This window comes from Gouania willdenowi, chromosome 3 (genome assembly GCF_900634775.1).
Source record: "Gouania willdenowi chromosome 3, fGouWil2.1, whole genome shotgun sequence".
Taxonomy (NCBI): Eukaryota; Metazoa; Chordata; class Actinopteri; order Blenniiformes; family Gobiesocidae; genus Gouania; species Gouania willdenowi.
The window spans coordinates 45604323-45625118 of record NC_041046.1 but is presented as its reverse complement, the minus strand read 5'-3'; the positions used below and the strand labels follow the sequence as shown (position 1 = coordinate 45625118).

At 41.5% G+C, this 20796-nt stretch overlaps 1 protein-coding gene across 1 annotated transcript in view; it reads right to left on the bottom strand.

Moving 5' to 3' along the window:
* Positions 1 to 20128, bottom strand: part of LOC114460389 (vacuolar protein sorting-associated protein 13C-like) — a 62640-nt gene extending 42512 nt beyond the window's left edge. The window contains 34 exon segments of the mRNA XM_028442347.1: positions 620 to 787; positions 854 to 957; positions 1022 to 1138; positions 1197 to 1332; positions 1427 to 1486; positions 1554 to 1624; positions 2251 to 2422; positions 2498 to 2595; positions 2930 to 3002; positions 3471 to 3600; positions 3677 to 3794; positions 3884 to 4007; positions 4167 to 4303; positions 4375 to 4489; positions 4761 to 4953; positions 5027 to 5145; positions 5147 to 5170; positions 5387 to 5487; positions 6329 to 6455; positions 6523 to 6585; positions 6664 to 6838; positions 6920 to 7026; positions 7094 to 7221; positions 7287 to 7344; positions 7419 to 7499; positions 7657 to 7716; positions 7777 to 7836; positions 7973 to 8082; positions 8190 to 8258; positions 17089 to 17151; positions 17512 to 17601; positions 19268 to 19363; positions 19535 to 19577; positions 20066 to 20128. Of these exon segments, the coding sequence (XP_028298148.1) occupies positions 620 to 787; positions 854 to 957; positions 1022 to 1138; positions 1197 to 1332; positions 1427 to 1486; positions 1554 to 1624; positions 2251 to 2422; positions 2498 to 2595; positions 2930 to 3002; positions 3471 to 3600; positions 3677 to 3794; positions 3884 to 4007; positions 4167 to 4303; positions 4375 to 4489; positions 4761 to 4953; positions 5027 to 5145; positions 5147 to 5170; positions 5387 to 5487; positions 6329 to 6455; positions 6523 to 6585; positions 6664 to 6838; positions 6920 to 7026; positions 7094 to 7221; positions 7287 to 7344; positions 7419 to 7499; positions 7657 to 7716; positions 7777 to 7836; positions 7973 to 8082; positions 8190 to 8258; positions 17089 to 17151; positions 17512 to 17601; positions 19268 to 19363; positions 19535 to 19577; positions 20066 to 20128 (3453 nt within the window).
* Positions 20129 to 20796: the final 668 nt, after the last annotated feature.

The following is a 20796-nucleotide window of genomic DNA, read 5'->3' as shown; positions in this document are numbered from 1 at the left end:
TTCTAATCCCTGTAGAATGTTGAACTAAGCTCCACAGGCTCCTCCTCGTGGCAGAGATCATTATAATTAATATCATTATTGATCACCTGGTCCTGGCTCACACAGACCTGTAGTGGATCCAGACCTGTCCTGACCTGAGCTACGGCCCTGAGATTGAGAACCATTGTTCTTTATTTAGGAGGACATGTTTTTAAAAAGTTTAATGATCCGCAGTCTGAACATAACCGGACACAGAGCAGGGATGAAGGGGAGCGAGGGATGCTGGAGGAGCAGGTTTGGAGCTGAAGCGATGAATAAATCAGACTACGTGCAGGATGCTGTACCTCATCAACGGACCAATAGTGAACGCTAAAAGAAGCCTGAAAAAACAATGACAAGACACCACGTGAGACAAGAACACAACAGTCCCAGAGCAGGTACACGCACGCACGCACACACACACACACACACACACAAACACTTATTTATCCCACAAACATGAAGGCAGCACAGAACGAGCTGCGTTCAGGTGCAGGGTTTATACAATATGTTCTCAAGTTCATTTGTTCTCACAAAGATTTTATTAGTAAACACAAAGAAGCAAAACAAATGTGTGTGTGTGTGTGCGTGTGTAACGGACCAGCAGAGACATGTAGAACTTGTGTAGGTAGATGATCTGAATGCAGCTCAGTCGTAGAGTAACCGTTCCGTCCACGTTGGACACGTCGCTGTAGGCGTCGCCTTCTGTGGCTCCAGAGAACAGACGCAGGGTGAAGCTGAACACCTCGTCACCCACGATAGACACGACCTGAGGACAGAACACGTCTCTGAGCTGAGGACAGGACACATCAGCTCAGAACCACGAGGACTTTACCTTCCTGTGGACCGTTCTCGGGTTGGCGTCAATAACCACGATGTCTCTGAGTCGAGTGAACACTTCGGTTTGTGAAGCCTGAACGGACACGGCCGCATCAATTCCTGCAGAGAAGAGACGTGAGGACAGGAAGTGGAAGTGATCTTTGAGCTGCTCAGAGCTTTCTACCTTGGACCTGGATGTCAGCAATGGTCTGGTGGTTGTCACACACCTCCACATGGACACACAGCAGCCTGGCCAACACTTTGAGGCTGAAGACACCTCCGTCTTTACCTCCTGGGGACACTAAAGGAGAAGGAGGTGTTAGGGCAGCACTGACCCAGAGGAGAACAGGTAAACTCACCTGCAGCAGAGCTGCTGCTGGGTTTCTTCCTGCTCTGCTTGGAGCTGAGCTCAGTAGGAAACATGTGGTTCAGGTAAGTGATGGTGGAGAGCAGAGCTTTGGTGTGAAGGAGGAAGTCCAATGAGGACATCTCCACCTACGGAGACCACAGGAGAAAGAGCTGAAGGTTCTCAGGGACATGTTGGAGATCTGCTGAAGACACCCAATGGTCCTCTGATATCATGGCTCACCTTCAGGGTCTGCTCCGTGCTGCAGAACTGAGAGTGGAAGCTTGGCCCATCTGGGTTGGCCTGGAACACACAAACAGCTTCATGGTTCTAGTGTCCACACAAAGTCCTCACATTACCTAGTACTCACCTTTATATAGTCCACCTTCAGAAGGTCATGGTGCTGCTGGTCTGAAGAGGAAACCAGGTGGAGAGGGCCACCTACAACACACACACACACAATCATTACACACATAGACTGATGGCATAGCTCTATAGATCTAGGGATGAAGAAAATCAGTGTTCCTCTTGTGATTATGTTTGACATCACTTGATTAGATTGATGTACCTACAGATGAATTATAGAGATTATATATAGCTCTTTTCTCCTTTCCTGAATGGACTTAATGTGTTTTATAAGTTTCTATATGAAGGTATACGTTTAAAGGTTATCTAGTTAAACAAACATCTTCCTTGGGACAAGTCAGTTTTCCACGCTGGGCAGAAACAAGCTCCAAGGTCTTGAGAAAAGCCTCTTATTAAGCAACACGACCAGAACATGTGACCAGGACCAACGCTGTCATCCTGAGGTTGTAATATCTGGAGTTATTGAAGGGTGAGGTGCTGTGACATTGGGAGGTTGAACCAATTATATCACCTTAAATAATACAATAGAATGTCATAGGGTAATGATCACCTGATCCTGATCACCTAGTAAGAAGTTAAAAACAGATGATCTCACAGTGTCGACAATCACAGACTGTATCTCCGACAGAGTCCAGGTCAGACCACAGACACAATGTTTACCTGCAGGAACAGGTTTAAAACATCTGAGTGGAGGGAGTTACCAGGAAGGTCGCAGTAATCTAGGCAGACTTTCCTCAGGTAGGTGTTCAAGCTGAGGTCGAAGGTCCTCTGCTTCCCCTCAGCTCCCAGCTGACACACGCTGAAGGTCAGGACGCTCTGCTCCTGGACATCCTGGACCGCCTGGACCTCCTGCCGAGTCAGCTCCAACAGCACCTGAACATATTTCAGGAGCTCACAACTAGGTTTACAGCTCCACCCACAGCTCCACCACTTCCCACATGCACATACCTCTTTAACTTCAAATTTAAAGTGAAGGTCTACGAGCTCTTCTAGAGCCGAGCGTTGGTTCTCCTCATCAGTGGATTTCTCAGTGGAGTCCTCAGAATCTACACACACACACACACACACACACACATATACACACACACACTATTAAAAACCCATGCGCAGCCCTGTATAGAAGTCCTTATATTACAGTATATTAATTGCCTTGTTAAACATCTTTAATTAACTTGAAAAATGCAACACAAAACAAATGTATTATTATTATTAATGGTTTAAGAATTTAATTTATTCATTTATACATGAACATACCTATTTATCTATATACATACAGTATGTATTTCTATGATATATATAGATATGTATTATATATAGATATATATTTTATATAATGTATGTAATTTATATATGCATGTATATGTGAATAAATACACTGACCGGTTTCTGGACTCAGCAGTAGAACAGAAGGTAGGGTGGGGGCTGCAGGTCGGACCTTTACCTTTGGTAACACCTGAAAACAGGACAATACTCAGCACTTCTTCATCTAAGCAGCTAATGCAAACCAGCTAACTCTAAGCAGCTAAGGCTAAGCAGCTAACACTAACCAGCTAACTCTAAGCAGCTAACGCTAAGCAGCTAATGCTAAACAGCTAATGCTAACCGGCTAACTCTAAGCAGCTAACGCTAAATAGATATGACTAAGCAGCTAATGCTGACCAGCTAACTCTAAGCAGCTAATGCTAACCGGCTAACTCTAAGCAGCTAACGCTAAGCAGCTAAAGATAAGCAGCTAACGCTAACCTGCAAATGCAAAGTAGCTAACCCTAACCTGCTAACGCTAAGCAGCCAACGCTAACCTGCTAAAGCGAAGTAGCTAATGCTAACCTGCTAACGCTAAGCAGCTAACGGTAAGCAGCTAACGCTAATCAGCTAACGCTAATCAGCTAATGCTATCCTGCTAACGCTTTACATTCTCTACCTTGTCTGTTGCTGAGGGGGAGGAGCTTGTCCAGGGCAGAGGGACACTTTGGATCAGTTCCACCATGTGCTGGATCTTCTGGTCTGAAACCCTGACGTGGAGCAGAGGAAGTTCTCCACAGACTTTGAACCTGAAACACAGACAGGATTAGATCAGGTGAATATGTGTGTGTGTGTGTGTGTGTGTGTGTGTGTGTGTGCACTCACCGTGCCATCCTAGCGTCCTTCTCTACCATACACTTTGCTAACTGCACCTTGATGTCCAGTGGACGCAGAACATGTTGGTCTGAAGAACTCTGGAGCCTTGCTGACTTCCAGGACTCCTCTACACACATACACTTCATATGAGCACCTGTGTGTGTATGTGTATGTGTGTGTGTGTGTGTGTGTGTGTGTGTGTGTGTGTGTTGATACCTGACTTGCTGTAGAGCACCTGAACTCGTCTCAGCTCCAAACTGAACCTCTCATACGCTCGCTCCATGATTTCCTCCAAAGAAGAAGAAGAAGAGCCAAGACTGCTCTGTTCCACACTGTGTAGCTACACACACATGCACACGCACACAAAGGGTGTTACGTCCAGTAGTAAAGTTCAGATGAATGATGAATGAATGGAGATGTCTATCAGTGGTTAATGTGGTGCTCTGAAGCTTCACAGCGCTAGATCTGATCCAGGACAGACAATAAACGATGGACTCACCTGGAAGTTTCCAAAGTCCACAATCAGAACTTCTGAGGCTGGGTTGTAGAATCCAGATTTTGGCAGCACCAGGTACGAAGGCTTTAGATCGATCCTCAAATCCAGAACCTTCCTGGTCTTGATGATGTGAGACAAACCTGAGGAGATGGAGACTCATCATCAGATACGGGACGTCAGTCCAGTGCTCACAGAGGAGGTCCACACTGACCTGTGGCTGTCTTCTCCTTGATCTCCTCCAGCTTGGAGAAAGTAGCAGAGGTCAGCACCTCCAGGTCCACACCTTTCTCTGTCCTGAAGAAGTCTACCACTCTGTTCACGGTCCCCTGGAGACATGACAGAGAGGTTGGACAACAACTGAAGATGCAGAGGGATGCAGAGGAACATAAAGAAGCATAGAGAAACATATAGGGAACATAGAGGAACGTAGAGGAATGTAGAGGAACATAGAGGAACGTAGAGGGAACATAGAGGAACAAAAAGGAATGTAGAGTGAACAGAGAAGAGGGTATAGGGAACATTGAGGAACTTATAGGGAACGTATAGGAAACATAGAGGAACGTAGAGGAACATAGAAGAAGGTAGAGGTCTGCTCACAGCGTCGTAGATGATCTCCACAGGCTGGGAGCTAACATGCAGCAGTTGATCACTAACACTGTTCTCAGGGTTCAACTCAAAGTTCACGCTGAGCAGAGAAGAAGACGAGTCTCCCACAGAGGAGATCAGTGAAGGAACCAGACCATTCTGCTGCAGCCCCGTCACAGACCAGTGCCGTAGCTCTGCCTCCACCCTGCAGGGGATAGTCACACATGGTTGATCAGGGTGATCAGATGATCAGGTTGATCAGGTCCTCATCAGCTCACCTGATGGCCTGAGCTCCAGGTCTCTGAGAAACCTTGGTGCAGAGGTTGATGATCTGAACTTTGAGGATCTCCGAGACGTCAAGACATTCCCTCAGCGTCACCGACGTCTTCAACAGCTGGAAGGGAGATGACCACAGCCACGTACTGCAACACACGCACGCGCACACACACACACACACACACACACACACACACATCTATATTTATATATAAAAACAACTGTTCTTCTGTTTTTCATTAAAATGTTTCATGTTTAAATTAAACTCAACATGAAAAGATGAATGAGAGGAGTTTGTAGATTAAAAAGAGTTAAAGAAAGGAACCAAACATGGGGTCAAAGGTCACAGCAGGTGTGTGTACCTGTCCAGGTAAGGTCAGGTTGTGAGAACTTCCACTGTAACCAATGGCAACGTAGAGCTTCTCCTTCTCCTCAGCAGTTAGCAACGTATCAATCTCTGAGCCTGGGGGCACACAGACCATTATAGACCATTACAGACCACTACAGACCATTCTACACCAGTACAGACCACTATAGACCATTACAGACCACTACAGACCATTACAGACCATTATAGACCATTACAGACCGTTACAGACTGCTACAGACCATTATAGACCATTACAGATCACTGCAGACCACTATAGACCATTACAGACCATTACAGAGCACTATAGATCATTACAGACCACTATAAACCATTACAGACCACTATAGACCATTACAGATCATTATAGACCATTACAGACCACTATAGATTGTTACAGACCACTATAGACCGTTACAGACCACTACAGACCGTTACAGACCACTATAAATTGTTACAGACCACTACAGACCGTTACAGACCACTATAGACTTTTACAGACCACTATAGACCGTTACAGACCACTACAGACTACTATAGACCGTTACAGACCACTATAAATCATTACAGACCACTACAGACCATTATAGACCACGATAGACTTTTACAGACCACTATAGACCGTTACAGACCACTACAGATCGTTACAGACCACTATAAATCGTTACAGACCACTATAGACCGTTACAGACCACATTGTCCCGACTTTCTCCTACATGAACTGTTTAATGTGACTGTGTGTAGTTTAATAAAAACAAAGCTCGTGAATCCAAACTCCAAAGAAAACTGGTGAACACCAAGTCCATAAATCAGAGGGAGGTTCCCCCGTGTGACCAGGACCAAGGCTGTTGCTCTGAGGTTGGATTACCTGGAGGTGATCTTACAACAGACTACAGACCGTTATAGACATACACTGTTACAGACCACAGACACAGACCTGTAGGTTCCTCCTGCTCTTCCTTCTTTGCCTTCCTTCCAAACCAGTTGCTGAAGAACCCTCCTCCACCTCCTCCTCCTCCCTGCTTCTGTCCGTTCTTTCCCACTTTGTGTCCGGAGCGGACCACCTTCAGGGAGAGTAGAACCTTCAGACCTTCAGTGATCACCATGAGTGTGAGGAGAACCTGTGCTTACCTCCATCTGAGCCTGCTGTCGAGCTAATGTGATGTTGAACACGTCCAGAACCTTCTCCAGGTCCTACAGAAACACGTTCCTCACACCGTTATTCTACCATCACTCACACACAGGAACGACCCCTGACCCCCGACCCCTGACCTGGATCTGTCTCTCTGTGTCCGACCCAGCTCTGCTCTGACTTAGCAGTTTGTTCTTGTAGGCGTTCTTATAGCATCGCAGGTTGTTCCGGTGCTGCCTGATGTTGGACCAGGACCACATCCTCCTCACACGTTGCACATGCACCTCCATAATGCTGTTGAAGCTGTATCTCCACCTGCCAGAGGCAACCAGGACCATCACACACTAGAGCGCCTCCTCCTCCAACACTGGAGCTCCTCCTCTTACAGACACTCACCAGAGTTTGGGGCTGTGATGGACCTGGACCTCAGGTCTGAACCTTCTGTAGGGAGCGTTCTTCACCATGTAGTCGATGGACTCCAGCAGCTCCACCATGGTTAGGTACTGCAGAGCACACACACTCAAATTACACACATCACACACACACTGTGATGATGTCAGTCTGATCTACCTGAGCTCTGGTCATCTCCACGCATATTTCCTGCACCTCCAAGTGAAGATCCACCTTTGGACCTTTCATCTCAAGCTCAGCCGTGGGGTTGATGCAGATCTTTGCAGAAGCAAAGATGGGCCTAAAAACTGAGAAAAGAAGAGACTGAGTGAGACTAGAAGGTTTGGAGATGAGAACATGAGAGTAGACTCACTGTACTGGTAGGAGGAGACCTGCTGCTCTCTGCTGCTGATCCCACACTTCAGCTGCTCCTGGAGGAACCAGAGGAGAGGCTGAGAGTGTGACCTCTGACCCGACCCCACCACCAAACCTTCTCTTCACTTACTATGATCTCCTGCCACGAGCCGCCGTAGAACATGGAACTGTTTACGTTCCAGTACGCACACAGGCAGTCCAGACGAGCCAGCTGACACACACACACACACACACACACACACACACACACACACACACACACACACACACACACACACAGTGAGAAAGTGAGATACAGACAAACAGACAGACAAACAGACAGACAGACAGACAAACAGACAGACAGACAGACAGACAGACAGAGTTACCTTATAAATGATCTTTGCTGCCTGGTTTAAGATGCAGGACTTCCAGTTCTCGTCGGTGGTCTGAAAGAAAGGAGTGAATGATGGTTATGGTTACCTTGGTAACCATAATCCTCAGCGTACCTGCAGGCTGAGCTCAGACAGTGTGACTCCCATGGACAGAGGACGGGTCGGATCTGAGACCTGGAGGAGACATCAGTGTGTATTTAGGATTACACACACACACACACACACACACACACACCACACACACACACACACACACACACACACACACACACACGGACACACGGACACACACACACAGCTGTGTACTCACATCGTCCTCGTATCTCAGGTGGATGCTGCTGATCTTCACCTGCAGGTTCTTGATCACCTGAGTGGCCAACTTCTCCACAAACGTGTCCTTCTTCTCCTGCTGAGGAACATCTGGACACAAACCAGAGTCAGGGTTCTGGAGGGTCAGGGTCCAGGGTTCTGTGGTCCTCCTGACACAGCAGTGTTCTCCTCTTAGAACCACACACTGTCAGACTCACCTGCTCCGTGTCCTTTAGACCTCCTCAGGCCTTTTCTGTGCTTTCTAACTTTCTTATGTCCCGTTGGGACTTTGGCAGCGTTAGAGGGAAACACACCATTAGAACAGAGAGAACAAAGACAGAACACAAAGAACACAGAGAGAACAGAGACACAAACACCCAGAGGGACAGATTTACTAAAATCTCTGCTCAGATCTGCACATGGACCTCAGCAAAGGCCAGAAGTTCATTAATGGATCTATTGATGCTCAGTTACTGCAGCACTTGAAAATGAGCTCCTAGTTCTCAGCAGGTCTGATCAGACCCTGGTAAAGCTGTGTCATGTACACTCAGTGGGAACCTGAACCATCACTCCTCAAAGAGGAGCAGGATAGAGTAGATCTGCTCCTCCATATATACTGTAGCTGCTCAGCTCTGTTTAACTAGCTGCTAATGTAGACTATAGTTTAAGTTTAGCTTGCTGCTAATGTAGTTTATAATTTCAGTTTAACTAGCTACTCATGTAGACTATAGTTTCAGTTTAACTAGCTACTCATGTAGACTATAGTTTCAGTTTAACTAGCTACTCATGTAGACTATAGTTTCAGTTTAACTAGCTACTAATGTAAACTATAGTTTCAGTTTAGCTAGCTGCTATAGTTTCAGTTTAACTAGCTGCTCATGTAAACTATAGTTTCAGTTTAGCTAGCTGCTATAGTTTCAGTTTAACTAGCTGCTCATGTAAACTATAGTTTCAGTTTAACTAGCTGCTCATGTAAACTATAGTTTCAGTTTAACTAGCTACTCATGTAGACTATAGTTTCAGTTTAACTAATTGCTAATGTAAACTATAGTTTCAGTTTAACTAGCCTCTAATGTAAACTATAGTTTCAGTTTAACTAGCTGCTCATGTAAACTATAGTTTCAGTTTAACTAGCTGCTCATGTAGACTATAGTTTCAGTTTAGCTAGCTGCTCATGTAAACTATAGTTTCAGTTTAACTAGCTGCTCATGTAGACTATAGTTTCAGTTTAACTAGCTGCTCATGTAGACTATAGTTTCAGTTTAGCTAGCTGCTCATGTAGACTATAGTTTCAGTTTAACTAGCTACTCATGTCGACGATAGTTTCAGTTTAGCTAGCTGCTCATGTAAACTATAGTTTCAGTTTAATTAGCTGTTCATGTCGACTATAGTTTCAGTTTAGCTAGCTGCTCATGTAAACTATAGTTTCAGTTTAACTAGCTGCTCATGTAGACTATAGTTTCAGTTTAGCTAGCTGCTCATGTAAACTATAGTTTCAGTTTAACTAGCTGCTCATGTAGACTATAGTTTCAGTTTAGCTAGCTGCTCATGTAGACTATAGTTTCAGTTTAACTAGCTACTCATGTAGACTATAGTTTCAGTTTAGCTAGCTGCTCATGTAAACTATAGTTTTCAGTTTAATTAGCTGTTCATGTCGACTATAGTTTCAGTTTAGCTAGCTGCTATAGTTTCAGTTTAGCTAGCTGCTCATGCAAACTATAGTTTCAGTTTAACTAGCTGCTCATGTAAACTATAGTTTCAGTTTAACTAGCTACTCATGTAGACTATAGTTTTCAGTTTAACTAATTGCTAATGTAAACTATAGTTTCAGTTTAACTAGCTTCTAATGTAAACTATAGTTTTCAGTTTAACTAGCTGCTCATGTAGACTATAGTTTCAGTTTAGCTAGCTGCTCATGTAAACTATAGTTTCAGTTTAGCTAGCGCTCATGCAAACTATAGTTTCAGTTTAAACTAGCTGCTCATGTAAACTATAGTTTCAGTTTAGCTAGCTGCTAATGTAAACTATAGTTTCAGTTTAACTAGCTGCTCATGTAAACTATAGTTTCAGTTTAGCTAGCTGCTCATGTAGACTATAGTTTCAGTTTAACTAGCTACTCATGTAGACTATGGTTTCAGTTTAACTAGCTGCTAATGTAAACTATAGTTTCAGTTTAACTAGCTACTAATGTAAACTATAGTTTTCAGTTTAACTAGCTGCTCATGTAAACTATAGTTTTCAGTTTAACTAGCTGCTAATGTAAACTATAGTTTCAGTTTAACTAGCTGCTCATGTAAACTATAGTTTCAGTTTAGCTAGCTGCTCATGTAGACTATAGTTTCAGTTTAACTAGCTACTCATGTAGACTATGGTTTCAGTTTAACTAGCTGCTAATGTAAACTATAGTTTCAGTTTAACTAGCTGCTCAGGTAAACTATAGTTTCAGTTTAACTAGCTACTAATGTAAACTATAGTTTCAGTTTAACTAGCTGCTCATGTAGACTATAGTTTCAGTTTAACTAGCTGCTCATGTAAACTATAGTTTCAGTTTAACTAGCTGCTCATGTAGACTATAGTTTCAGTTTAACTAGCTGCTCATGTAGACTATAGTTTCAGTTTAACTAGCTGCTCATGTAGACTATAGTTTCAGTTTAACTAGCTGCTCATGTAAACTATAGTTTCAGTTTAGCTAGCTGCTCATGTAGACTATAGTTTCAGTTTAACTAGCTGCTCATGTAGACTATAGTTTCAGTTTAGCTAGCTGCTCATGTAGACTATAGTTTCAGTTTAGCTAGCTGCTCATGTAAACTATAGTTTCAGTTTAACTAGCTGCTCATTGTAAACTATAGTTTCAGTTTAACTAGCTGCTCACGTAGACTATAGTTTTCAGTTTAACTAGCTGCTCATGTAGACTATAGTTTCAGTTTAACTAGCTGCTCATGTAAACTATAGTTTCAGTTTAACTAGCTGCTCATGTAGACTATAGTTTCAGTTTAGCTAGCTGCTCATGTAAACTATAGTTTCAGTTTAACTAGCTGCTCATGTAAACTATAGTTTCAGTTTAACTAGCTGCTCATGTAAACTATAGTTTCAGTTTAAGTAGCTGCTCATGTAGACTATAGTTTCAGTTTAGCTAGCTGCTCATGTAGACTATAGTTTCAGTTTAGCTAGCTGCTCATGTAGACTATAGTTTCAGTTTAGCTAGCTGCTCATGTAGACTATAGTTTTCGTTTTAGCTAGCTGCTCATGTAAACGATAGTTTCAGTTTAACTAGCTGCTTCATGTAGACTATAGTTTCAGTTTAACTAGCTGCTCATGTAGACTATAGTTTCAGTTTAGCTAGCTGCTCATGTAGACTATAGTTTCAGTTAACTAGCTGCTCATGTAAACTATAGTTTCAGTTTAGCTAGCAGCTGCTCATGTAGACTATAGTTTCAGTTTAGCTAGCTGCTCATGTAGACTATAGTTTCAGTTTAACTAGCTGCTCATGTAGACTATAGTTTCAGTTTAACTAGCTACTCATGTAGACTATAGTTTCAGTTTAACTAGCTGCTCATGTAGACTATATTTCAGTTTAACTAGCTGCTCATGTAAACTATAGTTTCAGTTTAACTAGCTACTATGTAAACTATAGTTTCATTTAACTAGCTGCTCATGTAGATTAAGTTTCAGTTTAACTAGCTGCTCATAGTAGACTATAGTTTCAGTTTAACTAGCTGCTCATGTAGACTATAGTTTCAGTTTAGCTAGCTGCTCATGTAGACTATAGTTTCAGTTTAACTAGCTGCTCATGTACACTATAGTTTCAGTTTAGCTAGCAGCTGCTCATGTAGACTATAGTTTTCAGTTTAGCTAGCTGCTCATGTAGACTATAGTTTCAGTTTAACTAGCTGCTCATGTAGACTATAGTTTCAGTTTAACTAGCTACTCATGTAGACTATAGTTTCAGTTTAACTAGCTTACTCATGTAGACTATAGTTTCAGTTTAACTAGCTGCTCATGTAGACTATAGTTTCAGTTTAACTAGCTGCTCATGTAAACTATAGTTTCAGTTTAACTAGCTACTAATGTAACTATAGTTTCAGTTTAACTAGCTGCTCATGTAGATTATAGTTTCAGTTTAACTTGCTGCTCATGTAAACTATAGTTTCAGTTTTAACTAGCTGCTCATGTAGACTATAGTTTCAGTTTAACTAGCTGCTCATGTAGACTATAGTTTCAGTTTAGCTAGCTGCTCATGTAGACTATAGTTTCAGTTTAACTAGCTGCTCATGTAGACTATAGTTTCAGTTTAACTAGCTGCTCATGTAGACTATAGTTTCCAGTTTAGCTAGCTGCTCATGTAGACTATAGTTTCAGTTTAAGCTAGCTGCTCATGTAGACTATAGTTCAGTTTAACTAGCTGCTCATGTAGACTATAGTTTCAGTTTAACTAGCTGCTCATGTAGACTATAGTTTCAGTTTAGCTAGCTCCTCATGTAGACTATAGTTCAGTTTAGCTAGCTGCTCATGTAAACTATAGTTTCAGTTTAGCTAGCTGCTCATGTAAACTATAGTTTCAGTTTAGCTAGCTGCTCATGTAGACTATAGTTTTCAGTTTTAGCTAGCTGCTCATGTAGACTATAGTTTTCAGTTTAGCTAGCTGCTCATGTAAACTATAGTTTCAGTTTAGCTAGCTGCTCATGGTAGACTATAGTTTCAGTTTAACTAGCTGCTCATGTAGACTATAGGTTTCAGTTTAACTAGCTGCTCATGTAGACTATAGTTTCAGTTTAACTAGCTGCTCATGTAGACTATAGTTTCAGTTTAGCTAGCTGCTCATGTAGACTATAGTTTCAGTTTAACTAGCTGCTCATGTAGACTATAGTTTCAGTTTAACTAGCTGCTCATGTAGACTATAGTTTTCAGTTTAGCTAGCTGCTCATGTAGACTATAGTTTCAGTTTAACTAGCTGCTCATGTAGACTATAGTTTCAGTTTAACTAGCTGCTCATGTAGACTATAGTTTCAGTTTAGCTAGCTGCTCATGTAGACTATAGTTTCAGTTTAGCTAGCTGCTCATGTAAACTATAGTTTCAGTTTAGCTAGCTGCTCATGTAAACTATAGTTTCAGTTTAGCTAGCTGCTCATGTAGACTATAGTTTCAGTTTAGCTAGCTGCTCATGTAGACTATAGTTTCAGTTTAACTAGCTACTAATGTAACTATAGTTTCAGTTTAACTAGCTGCTCATGTAGACTATAGTTTCAGTTTAGCTAGCTGCTCATGTAGACTATAGTTTCAGTTTAGCTAGCTGCTCATGTAGACTATAGTTTCAGTTTAGCTAGCTGCTCATGTAAACTATAGTTTTCAGTTTAGCTAGCTGCTCATGTAGACTATAGTTTCAGTTTAACTAGCTGCTCATGTAAACTATAGTTTCAGTTTAACTAGCTGCTCATGTAAACTATAGTTTCAGTTTAACTAGCTGCTCATGTAAACTATAGTTTCAGTTTAACTAGCTGCTCATGTAAACTATAGTTTCAGTTTAACTAGCTACTAATGTAAACTGTAGTTTCAGTTTAACTAGCTGCTCATGTAGACTATAGTTTCAGTTTAACTAGCTGCTCATGTAGACTATAGTTTCAGTTTAACTAGCTGCTCATGTAGACTATAGTTTCAGTTTAGCTAGCTGCTCATGTAGACTATAGTTTCAGTTTAACTAGCTGCTCATGTAAACTATAGTTTCAGTTTAACTAGCTGCTCATGTAGACTATAGTTTCAGTTTAACTAGCTGCTCATGTAAACTATAGTTTCAGTTTAGCTAGCTGCTCATGTAGACTATAGTTTCAGTTTAACTAGCTGCTCATGTAAACTATACTTTCAGTTTAACTAGCTGCTCATGTAGACTATAGTTTCAGTTTAACTAGCTGCTCATGTAAACTATAGTTTCAGTTTAGCTAGCTGCTCATGTAAACTATAGTTTCAGTTTAGCTAGCTGCTCATGTAGACTATAGTTTCAGTTTAGCTAGCTGCTCATGTAGACTATAGTTTCAGTTTAACTAGCTACTAATGTAAACTATAGTTTCAGTTTAACTAGCTGCTCATGTAGACTATAGTTTCAGTTTAGCTAGCTGCTCATGTAGACTATAGTTTCAGTTTAGCTAGCTGCTCATGTAGACTATAGTTTCAGTTTAGCTAGCTGCTCATGTAAACTATAGTTTCAGTTTAGCTAGCTGCTCATGTAGACTATAGTTTCAGTTTAACTAGCTGCTCATGTAAACTATAGTTTCAGTTTAACTAGCTGCTCATGTAAACTATAGTTTCAGTTTAACTAGCTGCTCATGTAAACTATAGTTTCAGTTTAACTAGCTGCTCATGTAAACTATAGTTTCAGTTTAACTAGCTACTAATGTAAACTATAGTTTCAGTTTAACTAGCTGCTCATGTAGACTATAGTTTTCAGTTTAACTAGCTGCTCATGTAGACTATAGTTTCAGTTTAACTAGCTGCTCATGTAGACTATAGTTTCAGTTTAGCTAGCTGCTCATGTAGACTATAGTTTCAGTTTAACTAGCTGCTCATGTAAACTATAGTTTCAGTTTAACTAGCTGCTCATGTAGACTATAGTTTCAGTTTAACTAGCTGCTCATGTAAACTATAGTTTCAGTTTAGCTAGCTGCTCATGTAGACTATAGTTTCAGTTTAACTAGCTGCTCATGTAGACTATAGTTTCAGTTTAACTAGCTGCTCATGTAAACTATACTTTCAGTTTAACTAGCTGCTCATGTAGACTATAGTTTCAGTTTAACTAGCTGCTCATGTAAACTATAGTTTCAGTTTAGCTAGCTGCTCATGTAGACTATAGTTTCAGTTTAGCTAGCTTCTCATGTAGACTATAGTTTCAGTTTAGCTAGCTGCTCATGTAAACTATAGTTTCAGTTTAGCTAGCTGCTCATGTAGACTATAGTTTCAGTTTAGCTAGCTGCTCATGTAAACTATAGTTTCAGTTTAGCTAGCTGCTCATGTAGACTATAGTTTCAGTTTAGCTAGCTTCTCGTGTAGACTATAGTTTCAGTTTAGCTAGCTGCTCATGTAAACTATAGTTTCAGTTTAGCTACTGCTCATGTAGACTATAGTTTCAGTTTAGCTAGCTGCTCATGTAGACTATAGTTTCAGTTTAGCTAGCTGCTCATGTAGACTATAGTTTCAGTTTAACTAGCTGCTCATGTAGACTATAGTTTCAGTTTAACTAGCTGCTCATGTAGACTATAGTTTCAGTTTAGCTAGCTGCTCATGTAGACTATAGTTTCAGTTAACTAGCTGCTCATGTAGAACTATAGTTTCAGTTTTTAACTAGCTACTCATGTAACTATAGTTTCAGTTTAAGCTAGCTGCTCATGTAGACTATAGTTTCAGTTTAGCTAGCTGCTCATGTAGACTATAGTTTCAGTTTAGCTAGCTGCTCATGTAGACTATAGTTTCAGTTTAGCTAGCTGCTCATGTAAACTATAGTTCAGTTTAGTACTAGCTTCTCTGTAGACTATAGTTTCAGTTTAACTAGCTGCTCATGTAAACTATAGTTTCAGTTTATACTAGCTGCTCATGTAAACTATAGTTTCAGTTTAACTAGCTGCTCATGTAAACTATAGTTTTTCAGTTTAACTAGCTGCTCATGTAAACTATAGTTTCAGTTTAACTAGCTACTATGTAACTATAGTTTCAGTTTAACTAGCTGCTCATGTAGAGATGTTTCAGTTTAGCTAGCTGCTCATGTAGACTATAGTTTCAGTTTAAACTAGCTACTAATGTAAACTATAGTTTCAGTTTAACTAGCTGCTCATGTAGACTATAGTTTTCAGTTTAGCTAGCTGCTCATGTAGACTATAGTTTCAGTTTAGCTAGCTGCTCATGTAGACTATAGTTTTCAGTTTAGCTAGCTGCTCATGTAACTATAGTTTCAGTTTAGCTAGCTGCTCATGTAGACTATAGTTTCAGTTTAACTAGCTGCTCATGTAAACTATAGTTTCAGTTTAACTAGCTGCTCATGTAAACTATAGTTTCAGTTTAAACTAGCTGCTCATGTAGACTATAGTTTCAGTTTAGCTAGCTGCTCATGTAGACTATAGTTTCAGTTTAGCTAGCTGCTCATGTAGACTATAGTTTCAGTTTAGCTAGCTGCTCATGTAAACTATAGTTTCAGTTTAGCTAGCTGCTCATGTAGACTATAGTTTCAGTTTAACTAGCTGCTCATGTAAAACTATAGTTTCAGTTTAACTAGCTGCTCATGTAAACTATAGTTTCAGTTTAACTAGCTGCTCATGTAAACTATAGTTTTCAGTTTAACTAGCTGCTCATGTAAACTATAGTTTCAGTTTAACTAGCTGCTAATGTAAACTATAGTTTCAGTTTAACTAGCTGCTCATGTAGAGTATAGTTTCAGTTTAACTAGCTGCTCATGTAGACTATAGTTTCAGTTTAACTAGCTGCTTCATGTAGACTATAGTTTCAGTTTAGCTAGCTGCTCATGTAGACTATAGTTTCAGTTTAACTAGCTGCTCATGTAGACTATAGTTTCAGTTTAGCTAGCTGCTCATGTAGACTATAGTTTCAGTTTAGCTAGCTTCTCATGTAGACTATAGTTTCAGTTTAGCTAGCTGCTCATGTAAACTATAGTTTCAGTTTAGCTAGCTGCTCATGTAGACTATAGTTTCAGTTTAGCTAGCTTCTCATGTAGACTATAGTTTCAGTTTAGCTAGCTGCTCATGTAGACTATAGTTTCAGTTTAGCTAGCTTCTCATGTAAACTATAGTTTCAGTTTAGCTAGCTGCTCATGTAGACTATAGTTTGTTTATTGATACCACAAAGCTTAACTGGAGCATTAAACATCTTCTTTTCCTTTGGTTTCTGCTCCATCTTCTACAGCAGCCTTAGTGTGTGTTCTCTGTGTTCCTGTCAGTGTGTAACGCTGAACGTTGAACACAAACTCTTCCAGGGTGATGCATTAATGTGTTCACAGTATTTATCTCACAGCTGATCCACTTCACATGTTCACACATCAGAGCATCATGTGAGCGTTGTTAGTAAATCTGCCCAGAGAGAACACACACACACACACACACACGCACATGCTGTGTGTACTACCATGTTGTGGGTCCCTACACACCAGGCTCTCTAAGGTGTGTAGCAGCTCCTTGTTGTGCGGCTCTGAATGCAGCATGAGGACACACACATTAGCTCGTTAGCCTAGCTACTATTAGCCATCTTAGTTAATAAAATCTTTGAAGCATGATGATGAAGTCATACATGTACAGTTGGTTCTGATGGTGTAGAGATGTGAGGATGTTTAGAGTTAAACACACAATGAAGAACTGGGAACAAACAATGGGACAGAAGAGACAGGAGGACCTGGACAGGACCTCAGGAGGACAGGTGTGAGACACCCAGTAGATGGTAGACAGTAGCCAACAGTGAATTAATGTCTCAGCATCAGACCCATGGGACGTTAGATGTACGTATGAGGATCAGAGATCACAGATCCAGAGGTCAAAGGTCAGGGTATCCCACCTTTGCTCAGTGCGTCCTCGATGCGTTGAAGGTCCTTCTGTTTGAGCTCCTGTTGGTAGCGTTCTTCTTTATCAGCATCAAACTTTATCTCTGCAAAAACACACCAGTAAGACCACCACAGACCAGCACAGACCAGTACAGACCAGCACAGACCAGTACAGACCAGTACAGACCAGTACAGACCAGTACAGAGCAGTACAGAGCAGTAAGACCAGTACAGACCAGTACAGACCAGTACAGAGCAGTAAGACCAGTACAGACCAGTAAGACCAGTACAGACCAGTACAGACCAGTACAGACCAGTACAAAGGACTGAGAAATCAAATGTCTCTGATTGGTGTTTCCCAGTAGGTCAGTGTGAGTTGATAAAGACCCAATCAGATCACAAAGAAACCACCCTGTTAATGAGCTCCTTCATAATAAAACACATAGCCCAAAGAGGGAGACTTTTATTGTGAAGGAATAGCATGTAGCTTGTGAGTTGAACAAGTCAACGTTAGCGCTTACCGTTGTATGGACAGGAAGTACACTGACATCCAGCTGTAACAAAATAAAAGCTGTGACAGAGCTAGCAGAGCTACAGAGGGGTTAACAGCTAGCAGAGCTACACAGGGGTTAGCAGCTAACAGAGCTACACAGGGGTTAGCAGCTAGCAGAGCTACACATAGGTTAGTAGCTAACAGCTAGCAGAGCTACACAGGGGTTAGCAGCTCACAGAGCTACACAGGGGTTAGCAGCTCACAGAGCTACACAGGGGTTAGCAGCTAACAGAGCTACACAGGGGTTAGCAGCTAGAAGAGCTACACAGGGGTTAGTAGTTAACAGCTAGCAGAGCTACACAGGGGTTAGCAGCTAGCAGAGCTACACAGGGGTTAGTAGCTAACAGCTAGCAGAGCTACACAGGGGTTAGCAGCTAACAGCTAGCAGAGCTACACAGGGGTTAGTATCTAGCAGAGCTACACAGGGGCTAACAGCTAGCAGAGCTACACAGGGGCTAACAGCTAGCAGAGCTACACAGGGGATAGCAGCTAACAGCTAGCAGAGCTACACAGGGGTTAGCAGCTCGCAGAGCTACATAGGGGTTAGTAGCTAACAGCTAGCAGAGCTACACGGGGTTAGCAGCTAACAGCTAGCAGAGCTACACAGGGGTTAGCAGCTAGCAGAGCTACCCAGGGGTTAACAGCTAGCAGAGCTACACAGGGGTTAGTAGCTAACAGCTAGCAGAGCTAAACAGGGGTTAGTAGCTAACAGCTAGCAGAGCTACACAGGGGTTAGCAGCTAACAGCTAGCAGAGCTACACAGGGGTTAGCAGCTAACAGCTAGCAGAGCTACACAGGGGTTAGCAGCTAACAGCTAGCAGAGCTACACAGGGGTTAGCAGCTAGCAGAGCTACATATAGGTTAGCAGCTAGCAGACCTACACAGAGGTCAGCAGCTAACAGAGCTACATAGTTTAAAGTGTATCTGTAGCTCATCTGTGTATGTTAGCGCCCCCTGCTGCTGACAGTCAGTCACTGTTCATATTTGTCTCCTCACAGGTGAAGATAAAGTGGTCTTTGTGGAACAGGATATACACAAGCTATACTAATCCTTCTACTAATCCTTCAACTTCACACACACACACACACACACACACACACACACACACACACACACACACACACACACACACACACACACACACACACACACACACACACACACACACACACACACACAACACACACACACACACACACACACAGTGTGTAACGTACTGGCTCCAGGAACAACCAACAGATAAAAACCATCCAACGTGGCAACGACTGCATCACTGTAGAGATTCTTCCAGGGAATCTTTAACGTCAGCTTCCCTGAAAACACACACAGTTACCACACGCACGCACGCACTCACACTCACTCACTCACTCACTCACTCACTCACTCACTCACTCACTCACTCACTCACTCACACACTCACACACTCACACACACACACACACACACACACACACACACAAACACACACACACACACACACTCACCTATCTGTCCTGCTTTTACTTTGAAGGGCACGTTGAACTCGCTCTGAGACACACACACACACACATCGTTAAAGTGTGACACCCATCAGTGTATATTTACTGTATCATTAGATGAAGTTTTCTCAGCATTAGCAGCTCGTTGATGGAGATGACCTCTGACCTCCATCAACAGGTTCTTCTGAAGGTTTAAATCCTGCTAAACATCGACTCTCCAAAATAAAGCTCAGAGACTTTGATCACTGAAAACAATCAATGGCTGATTTGAAGCTTCTGGTATCAACATCTGGATTATTAATGACACACTCAACATCTGGATAGTCATGTGCACACAACATCTGGATTGTTATTTACGCACTCAACATCTGGATTATTCTCATTAAAGCATCTGGGAAACCATTTAGTTCAATGGATTTGATTATTTTAGTTTTGGTGTGACGTAGACTTACAGACCTTTTATAAATAATGAGATGGTGCTAAAGGTCCTAATAATCATATACTGTCCCTTTAAAGGATGAGGTGATGTCGACTCACCAGAGCATTCTCCTTCACCTTCAAGTTCTCCAGGACCACGTTACCTTTAAACATCAAAGACATGAAAGAGCACGTTAGAGTGGAGAAGACTTCATGTTGTTCAATGAGCACAACTGTTAGCTCAGGAAGCTAACATGTTAGCTACCATCATCACCACATGAAAGAGAATAAAATAAATGTTTTCCTTAGCCATGTTAGCTTTAAACTCTGTTTGGACTTTAAAAAAGGATGTTATTGTTAGTGGAGGCTAAATGCTGTATTTATATGTATTGTGTTTTATTTTTATGAGGCTGTGATCAATTGTGGGACTAATAAAGCTTTTTTTTTTCATCTTCATTTAGGTTAAAATAACTGTAGTTGGTTTATAGTTCCACATCCTGCAGCTTTACACTGTTTTTAAGATAACAATGATGTTTGATGTTAAAATATAAATAAATATACTGTTTTACTAATGCCTGTTTTATGTGTCATTGTTTTATTTTCATATCAGATATAATAAATAGATAACCATTATCTATATTTATTATATTATATCTATTACACAAGTCAGTTAATCACTGTCACACTGGGATCATTGTGGCCATAGGGCCTATGGCCACAATGATATGAATCTAGATAATTATATCCTGGATTAATCTCCGTTAGTGGGATTCAACTAATCAAACATTCCCTGTCATAGAGAAGCTGTCCTATGAAGGTTGATAACAACACGCTAATGTAAGCCATGTGTT